General features: G+C 40.6%; 1 protein-coding gene across 1 annotated transcript in view; it reads left to right on the top strand.

The window, feature by feature from the left end:
• LOC118768665 (ankyrin repeat domain-containing protein 35-like) overlaps positions 1–9,696 on the top strand; it is a 12,128-nt gene extending 2,432 nt beyond the window's left edge. The window contains exons 2-5 of the mRNA XM_036515509.1: positions 1,284–1,438; positions 1,946–1,950; positions 2,399–2,439; positions 9,290–9,696. Of these exons, the coding sequence (XP_036371402.1) occupies positions 1,284–1,438; positions 1,946–1,950; positions 2,399–2,439; positions 9,290–9,637 (549 nt within the window). The 3' untranslated portion in view covers positions 9,638–9,696. The remainder of the gene's footprint in view (positions 1–1,283; positions 1,439–1,945; positions 1,951–2,398; positions 2,440–9,289) is intronic.
• Positions 9,697–10,292: the final 596 nt, after the last annotated feature.

Raw genomic sequence — 10,292 nt, 5'->3', positions numbered from 1 at the left:
TTTACAAAATAATAGCTGATCGTTTGCGAAGGAGCGTGTCTACAGTCAGCACGTATGTCTTTTGCTCTGGTAACCTCTGCTCTCTCCCATGTTCACGCACGACCAGCTATATATCGCTATGATTAGAACAACGGATTCAGCTAATTAGGAAATTAGTTGTGGAGAAACGGAAAATATCGTTTATGTTGCCCGTATATATATATACGCAACACACACACAAACATTGCATTATGTGTCTTTTACGCATACATGCTCGCGTGTGTGTATGCGTGACTGAAGCCATTCACACATACAAACATACATAACAACACCTGTCTGTCTGTTATTGCCAGTAAAAAGACGAAATTATAAAAATCTCTCTCTCTCTCTCTCTCTCTCTCTCTCTCTCTTTACACCGTCGCTAGGAGGTGACTTAATTAATGTTTGCTTTGTAAACAATGGTAGGTTTCACCATATTAAAAATTTAGAAGTTATGGCTCAAAATTATTTACCGCTATTCGCGGGTGTCTCGGGAGAAATTTGACGAAAATACTGCCGGGGTCATGACGAATGACCCCTAAAATTTGAGCGGCATGCGTGTTAATTTGTAGATGTGCATAATTACAAAAACGTACAGACACACACATCTTGCCTTATATATATACAGATATATATATATGTTATATGTATGTCCTATATATTATATATATATATATATATATATATATATGTACATGTATGTGCGTGTCTGTGTGTGTGTTATGAGTGTCTGTGTGTACGTGCGTGTGTTTGTGTGTCTGTATTTGTCCCCACATCGCTTGACACCGCTGCTGGTGTGTTTTACGTCCCCGTAAACTAGCGTTTCAGCAAAAGAACTAAAAATAAGTACAAGGCTTACTGGGGTCGATTTGCTCGACTAACGACAGTGCTCCAGCATGGCCACAGTCACATGACTGAAACAAATGAAAGAATAAAAGAATAAATGTAACTATGAACATACACACACACCCACACACACACTTTTGCTGCTCTATGTGTTTATTTATTGAGTTATTCATCTATATGCATGGTTTGTGTGTGTGTGTGTATAATATATTTATATGTACACATGTATGTGTGTATACGCGTGTGTGTATATACAATAGAAATCTCCATTACCTACTCCCCACCCCAATCATTCCACCGTTTAATTAATTTCATTCCTTCTCTTCTCTTTTTCTGTTGAGTTTTTCTTTTAATTCTTCACCCACCCACACTCCCCTTTCAGACACCATTTTTAATGTTTTTATTCTTTTCTTTTTCAGGTTAATCCTCGAAATGAAGATGGTCGAACACCGCTGCACTTGGCCTGTTGGTTGGGACACTTGCACACTGTCGAAATTTTGTTGGGTCACAATGGCATTGATGCCAATGTGGTTGCCAACAATGGAGACACACCACTGCATGAGGCAGTTCGGAGGTAAGTCCCCATTGGATCTGGAATATCCAAATCTGTTTCTTTTATGTTTTCAATAATGTTTGTTTCTTTTTCATTCAGTCATTCATGTCATAATCCCACCATGGGGTCATTGTCTTTCTTCTCTCTTTCGCACTATAATCTACTTTATTAATTAATCATCACCATAATTGTTATTGTTGTTGCCTGACTGGACACTTTACGTCATCTCGTTCTCCATTTCCTCAACGTCACAGGTTCAAATCCTCTCTCTTTCTTCTTCTTCCTTCCTCCTTTCCCATCTAGAACTACTTTCTCTCTTTCTTCCTCACTCTCTCTCCTTTGTAGTTTTTTCCCTATTTACTCCGACCCTGGGCTAATATGAGAATCATCCCCTTACAGTATTTACATTTATCTCTTTATGTTCCATGTTCAAATCCTACCAAATTTTACTATCACTCTGGGGTCAATATAATCTGTACCAGTAATACCCAGGTTTTCCTTTAATAAACTGTCTTCCTTCTTCTCCAGTTCTTGTTTCTTATTACTTTTAGAGAATAAATTGTGTTATTTTATTTACGACTCTTTACGTTCAGAGTTCAATCCTGCCAAGTCAACTTCTCCTTCCATCTTTGCAAGGTTGATAAAATACAATACCAGTGATGTACTGGGGTTCATATGATTACCTGTAGCCCTTCTTTTCTTCCTAAATTTCATGTTTATATAAGCTGTCAGAATTCTTAGCAGTATTTTTCCTGTCTTTACATTTCTGGGTTTACTCAGGGGTGTATATATCATTGTTCTACTGTGTAGAGTGTGTATTGAATAAATATATTTGTGTGTGTGTGAGTATGTGTAATAATGCTGTAATTAAGTTATTGTGACCTAATTACATTTGTTTTCTTTAATGACCTAATAACTATTATCTCAAGCTGTGTGATGTTTGTTTTTTCATGTTTTTCTTTCCTCATCCATTACTTTCAGGCAGGCGAAACAATGAATTGGTGTCTCTCTTGCTGAACCAGGTTAGTTAATAAATACGTATTATATACACTCTCCAGTATTATATTGATCTGTATAATATAAATATTACCAATGTACCAGTGAAATAATGGAGATAGATTTAATCACATGTACTACAAAAGCCTTGTGTTTGTGGAGGAATTGTATATTGATCATGTTGATGTTGATATTAGCGGTGTGGACAGTCCAACTGACCACCATCACTGATAATAATATCTTTAATGGTCAAATGAAACTACGTCATTACGAGATGAACCAAAATATAACAGACATCATGTGTATATATGTATATACATATATATATATATATATAATTAATTGTTTCAGGCATTTGACTGCGGTCATGCTGGGGCATCACCTGAATTTTTAGTCAAATGTATCGATCCCAGTCCTTTCTTTTATTTTAAGCATATCACTTATCCTCTCATCCCTCAGCCTCTTTACCGAGCCGCTACACACACACACACACCACACAATGCAAACACTAACTCTCACACACACACATACATAGGCACACACGCATAGACACACACCACCTGTTATGAAGCTTCTTTCAGTTTTCATTTACCAAATCCACTAACAAGTTTTTGTTCAGCCCTAGGTAAGGGTAGAATATACTTGCCTGAGTTTCCATGCAGAGGGATTCAACGTGGAACAGTGTAAGGCTGGGAAAAAAGCTCCTTACACTACAACCATGTATATATGGATGTGTGTGTCTAGCTATTTCTTTCTTTCTATCTATCTATCTATCTATCTATCTATCTATCTATCTATCTATCTATTTATTTATTTATCTATCTATCTATCTATCTATCTATCTATCTATCTATCTATCTTTCTTTCTATCTATCTGTCTATCTTTCTATCTACCTCTCTATCTATCTATCTATCTATCTATTTATCTATCTATCTATCTATCTATCTGTCTATCTTTCTATCTATCTATCTATCTCTCTATCTATCTATCTATCTGTCTGTCTGTCTGTCTGTCTGTCTGTCTGTCTGTCTGTCTGCCTGTCTGTCTAGCTGTCTGCCTGTCTTTCTGTCTCTCTAGCTCTCTCTCTGTCTTTCTGTCTCTCTAGCTCTCTCTCTCTGTCTATCTGTCTATCTATCTATCGATTATCTTTTATCTATCTATCTATCTATCTATCTATCTATCTATCTATCTATTTCTATCTTCTTTACTTCTATCTACCTTTATCTATCTATCTATCTATCATCTATCAATGTATCTATCTATCTATCTATCTATCTATCTATCTATCTATCTATCTATCTATCTATCTATCAACTATCATCTATCTATCTATCTATCTATCTATCTGTCTGTCTGTCTGTCTGTCTGTCTGTCTGCCTGTCTGCCTGCCTGTCTGCCTGTCTGCCTGTCTGCCTGTCTGCCTGTCTGTCTGTCTGTCTGTCTATCTGTCTATCTGTCTATCTATCTATCTATCTATCTATCTATCTATCTATCTAAGAAGAACTGGAACGAGATAACGAGTAGGGTGGCCACTCTCGCCCGGCAATGGGCCGAGAGGAAACTGTCCCTAAAAGGTCGGGCGGAGGTGGCAAACACGTGCATCGTGTCCGTCATCTACTACCGCCTGACCGTCGTACCTTGTCCCGACCCTACCATCACCAAACTACAACGCATTCTCTTTTGCTTCTTGTGGAAAGGATGCGTCCCGATGGTCAGGCGATCCATTTGCTGTCAACACCCGTTAAAAGGAGGGCTGGGCATGCCGTGGTTGATGATGCGCGCCACAGCGCTGAGACTGCGACATCTCTGGCTCTATGTAGACGACGGTGAACAGGTGTGGTCGCCGTTTGTGAGGCACGCTTTCCCGCAGCTCGTCTCCATGACCGAACTGCAGTCGTGGATCAAAAGAGGCCGAAGAAGGGCGAATGGCACCGCGAGTGTCGCGTTGCTCTCAAGCAACTCTGCCCGTCCTGGGTCGACCTTGATTGACTTCAAACAACCAAAGCATTCTATAGGGTTTTAGTGGAGGGGAGGTACGACGACGAGCTCGGGGCGAACCTGGACGTCGACGAGGAGTACCTGACCCGCCTGTTCAGGACGACTTTCGGGCCAGGGCCCATGGACAACTTCCAGAGATCCCTGGCCTGGCAGTGCTACTGAGAAGCGCTACCCGTTCGGGATAAGCTTTACAGACACGGCTCGAGAAACACGGGGCCGACCTGCCCGAGATGCGGTCAGAGCGACGAAACCGTTCTGCACGCACTCGTGCAGTGTCCAACAATTTCCGACCTGTGGGCTTGTGTCGAACAACTGCTGTCACGTGTGGGACGAGTCGGTTTATCAGCTGAGTCTATCGTTAATATTGTCACGCACGCCTCCCTCCTTCAAACGAAAGGAAGAAGCTATTTTCATCATCCTTGTGGCTATGGCGAAAGAATGTATCTGGTGGATGCCTCTGAAAGGATTGGAGACAACACTTTCCTCTCTGGTCAATCTCTCATCAACTTCCTCAAGTACCACTTGAAAAGGAAAGTGAGAGTAGAGAGGCAAGTTTTGTCTAGCGAATGTTTTAAAAAAAGATGGGTGAATGTAGCAAGAATGGCACGTATGAATGACGAAGCCACCTTGAGCATGATCCTATGAACCCAGAAATTGAAAACAGAGAGTTGCTTATTTGCAAAAAAAAAAAGAAAAAAGAAATATAACATGTGACTCCATTGACCGAGGTTACCGTGGTCTTTTCCGTAGGCTTTTCTTTCCACGGGTAAACCTCACCTGTCCTCCCCTTTACACTTCATATTGACATTTCTGTGATAACGATCCCTATTGATCAATTTTTTTTTTTTTTTCCTCTCCCCCTTTTTTTTAACCCCCCTTTTTTTGTCCTCTTTCTCTCCTTTTACGATCCCTTTTGATCGAAACTCCCCCTTCCTTTTTTTATTTATTTTTTTTTTTAAACCTTCAAAAGAAAAGCTCTACCTTGTAATTTGTTCTATCTGTGTGCAGCCCTGTGTGGCTAATAAGAAACATATCTCTCTACCTATCTATCTATATATCTTTCTGTCTATCTGTCTGTCAATCTCTCATCAACTTCTTCAAGTACCACTTGAAAAGGAAAGTGAGAGTAGAGAGCAAGTTTTGTCTAGCGAATGTTTTAAAAAAAGATGGGTGAATGTAGCAAGAATGGCACTTATGAATGACGAAGCCACCTTGAGCATGATCCTATGAACCCAGAAATTGAAAACAGAGAGTTGCTTATTCCGCAAAAAAAAAAAAAGAAATATAACATGTGACTCCATTGACCGAGGTTACCGTGGTCTTTTCCGTAGGCTTTTCTTCCACGGGTAAACCTCACCTGTCCTCCCCTTTACACTTCATATTGACATTTCTGTGATAACGATCCCTATTGATCAATTTTTTTTTTTCCTCTCCCCCTTTTTTTTAACCCCCCTTTTTTTGTCCTCTTTCTCTCCTTTTACGATCCCTTTTGATCGAAACTCCCCCTTCCGTTTCTTTTTTTTTTAAACCTTCAAAAGAAAAGCTCTACTTGTAATTTGTTCTATCTGTGTGCAGCCCTGTGTGGCTAATAAAGAACATATCTATCTATCTATCTATCTATCTATCTATCTATCTATCTATCTATCTATCTATCTATCTATCTATCTCTCTCTCTCTCTCTATATATATATATATATATATATATATATATATATATACTGGAGATGAATGGATTTATGGTTAGATCGTATGTGATCTTCTTCTAGCATATGGCTGTCACATAGTGGTTTTTTAGCCCTAAATATACACTGTATATATATATATATATATATATATATATATATTAAACAATGATAGTTTTTGATTGTTATTTTCATATTTGTGTATGTCTATGTCTCTATTTGTGCGTTATCACCATCACATCATCATCATCATCATCCATCATTATCATCATTTAACATCCACTCACCATACTGGCATGTGTCGGCTGGTTTGACAGGAGATTATGAGTCGGTGAGCTGCCCCACGTTCCTGTCTGATTTGGCATGGTTTCTACAGCTCGATGTCCTTCTTAATGCTAACCACCCCAGGTGTGTAACTGGTGCTTTCAGATGCCACCGGCACGGGTGCCACTTGCATGACACCGACATGGCCACGACTACGATTCACGGATGGTTGCCATTTAAATGGCACCACCAACGACGATAATTCCCAGGTGCCAATTTACATGGCACCATCGGTGACCACAACTATGATACCCAGGTGTCATTGACATGGCACCGGAAGCGAACAGCCACGGCTATGATGCACGGCTGCCACTTATAGGACACTGGCAACGACACACATCCTTATCGTCACTTGGCCTGACATGTCCTCTCCCGCAGCAGAATATCACCAGGGCTCTCGGTCACTTGTCATCTCCTCTATGATGTCCAACGGTTGGAGATCATTCTTCATCAACTCATCGAAAGTCTTCTTGGGTCTCCGTCTTCCAAAGGATCCTTCCACAGTTAGAGATCGGCACTTTTTGATACAGCTGCCCATGTCCATACACATCGCAAGACCATACCAACGCAGACGTCTCTCTTGCACACCCTATTTGATGTCTTCATGCTCAGCTTTTCTCTCAAGACTCCTATACTCTGTCGTACATGCACACTGACATTTTACATCCAGCGAGGCCTACTGGCTTCATTTCTTTCAAGCCTATGGAAGTCCTCAGAGAGGTCACATCCCATGTTTCACTGACATGTAACATAGTTATTTACACACAGGCATCATAACGTCTGCCTTTCAATCTCAGGGAGACGCTCTTTGTTGTTACCATTAGAGTTAAGATTACTCTGAACTTTGCACGTCTTATTCTTATTCTTGCAGCTACACTCAAGGAAGCACAAACCTCACTCCTGACTGGCCACCTAGATAGCGGAAACTATCAACTCACAGTAGCTTACCTACCTGGCAATTGATGGGCTCTATTTTCCTCTACATTTGTGCTGTTTATTGTACTTGTGCACCTTCCACACAGAAAAAACTATTATCCCCGTTAACCTTCCTCTGATATTGCTGCAACACTTATGTGTCCATACCTTACACTGGGCACATCTTATGAACTTCCTACCTACGCTTTTTCTACAGATCAAACAGTGCCATCTTCCTAAGGGGATTTGTGAATTGTCCGCTTTCCTACTTACTAAGATTGCTTTTTTTAGATGAAGTTTAAGGCTCGTTGATTCTAGTCCTAACTGATATACCTAAAATTTACCTAGTTCTGAAAGTTATTCGGCTATGATAACAAGTCATCAGCATTGGGGATCTCCTAGAAGCGGTCATCTTAATCCCTCTGTTATTGCCTGGAGGACTCTGATAAACAGGAAGGCGCTGAGGACTAATCAATGATGAACCCCTACTTGTACCCTAATTGATTGTGCTACACACGATGCCAAACCTCACCTTACTGACAGCATCCCTGTACATGACTTGTAACGCTCTCACCAACCATTCGTCCATCCCTAGCTTTTGCAGTGACCAGCAAATAAGGGATCGAGGAATCCTGTCAAAGCCTTTCTCCGTGTTTAACACAAGGCCCAGTACAAGGGTTTATCTTTGGCTAGGTACTTCTCCTGCAGCTGCCTTACCAGGATCCATCAGAGGTGCTTCGCTCTGGCACAAAACCAAATTGCACTTCTTCTGGTCTAACACACGTCCTAATTATTTTGTCTGTGACCCTCTGAGTAATTTTCATTGCTTCATCTAATAGTGTGATACCTCTGTAATTCTTTCCGTGCAAGGCATCATCCTCCCTGTATGTGTGTGTGTGTGTGTGTGTGTGTGTGTGTGTGTGTATTTGTAATTATTTGGAATTTGTGTATACATTTAGAAGTATGCCGCTTAAAGCTCTTTCGCTGATTCGGTTACCTCATGTCATCCACAGTTGAGCTATAAGTGACACTGGATCTACCTCATGTATTCTGCAGTGTTCGTTCAGTTTATAATGACTGAGGAAGCAGAAAATGGAGTTAACGAGAATTTTCATTCATCGCAACGATTGTTTCAATCCATCTTGCATCGGGCCCTTGCAGGTAGGATATTGTATAACTGGTTGTTGTACATCCTCCGTTGCAGATGCATGTCATCGGGTGTCTTGTTTTAAAGAAGATACCTCTGTAAAATATAAGGTTTCGCTTGGAATGTTGTTGTTGCCAGAAGGCTGTTGTCTCTCATGTTTTTATCCAAGAAGCTCCTAGCAACAACATGTCAAGTGAAACTGAATATATTTAGTGAGGTATCTTTTACATTAAAACAAGGCACCCGATGAGATGCATCTGCACTGGAGGTTGCAACACAACATGTATAGTAGCCCACCCCGCAAGCGACCGATGCAAGATGGGTCGAAACGGTCGTTGTGATGCATATTCTCGTGAACTCCGTTTCCCCAATTCATTATATGTATTTATATATGTAACACTGATGTTTATGTGTGTTGTGTGCGTGCGTGCGCATTAGTTTTATGCATGTGGACGCTAACCGGCTCAGCAGTTTTATGAACCCCTTATTAATGTAGCAACGTCAAAAGTAAACATTAGGAATTATAATTCTTCTTTACTTGACTTGATCTGCTAATCATGTGTTTACTTTAGTTCGTTGCCCTACAACTTACTATAGTGAGGGGCAATGTAGGACATCTTACTATGTTTATCATGTCTCTAACACACACATGTATCAGGTTATAGAAGGTCCTTATGGAAGATTTATTTCACTGACAAACATCAAATGTATTTGATCATTTGATCTAGTACCCAGTAAAAACTGTAATGACATTGATATCACCCCCCGATTTTCATGTAAATTTTCATTTTCCATTTTTACCTCAAAAGGATTCGGTGAATTTAGAAATTGTGAACAAAGAATATAGGACACCATTGCTTGAAGCTGTTTCGGACGGTCACCTCGGAATAATGCAGCGGCTGATAGCCAGGGGCGCGAATGTAAATGTTGTCGAACATGGAGGAAATAATTGCCTGCATCTGGCGTTAAAAAGAGAAAACAACTTTCATTCTGAGGTGGAGCACATGACCATGTTAGATCAGGTAAGTTTTCACATTGTTTGTGACTATGTGTGTGTGTGTGTGTGTGTGTGTGTGTGTGTGTGTGTGCATTTGTGCGTCTGTGTGTGTGTGTGTGTGTGTGTGTGTGTGTGCATTTGTGCGTCTGTGTGTGTGTAAAATAGACAAACTGACAGAGAAAGACAGACAGAAACAGACATTGTTTATATCGCAATTCTCACCTACCAACCCCCCTCCTCCATTCCAAATTTCCTGATCCAGTCACAATGGTAACCCTTAGTTATATTATTATGTAACACACTATTCTCTATTCCGTCCCCTTCCGTCCTCAAAGGCACGACCTCTCCATGGTAGAGAAGGTGATCCATCTCGAATGTTGGCCATACAACACGGTCATCAAAATTTGAAGGAGAATGATCTATTCAAGACAGGAGATATTATTCTGAATTAACAATGATACTGGGTAGAAGAGAGGTTCATATGATAGACAGTAACATTTATAGTGCTGGGGCCATGATAATAAATACATCTTGTCCATTCCATGAAGAATCTCTGCCTGAAACAGCTCTCTGTCACATTTCTTTTATATAATACTAGCAGCATAGCCGGCATTGCCCGGGTATGTAAGAGCCCCTAGTAGGCAACGACTAATCCCAATCTAGTCCTTTCCCTCTAGGGAACGAAGGTGCGTGTGTAGGTTGCAATATCTTCTCTTCACTCGAATACTTCTGTGTATACGATGTTCCTAGCTGTCCCTTTGGGCGATGAAAAGGTCGAGTTTGCGTCCTCTAGACAGAAGATGTGTTGCATATAA

This window comes from Octopus sinensis, unplaced genomic scaffold (assembly GCF_006345805.1).
Source record: "Octopus sinensis unplaced genomic scaffold, ASM634580v1 Contig00587, whole genome shotgun sequence".
Taxonomy (NCBI): domain Eukaryota; kingdom Metazoa; phylum Mollusca; class Cephalopoda; order Octopoda; family Octopodidae; genus Octopus; species Octopus sinensis.
Note: the sequence above shows the minus strand (reverse complement) of the source record. Positions and strands in the feature narration are given on the sequence as shown.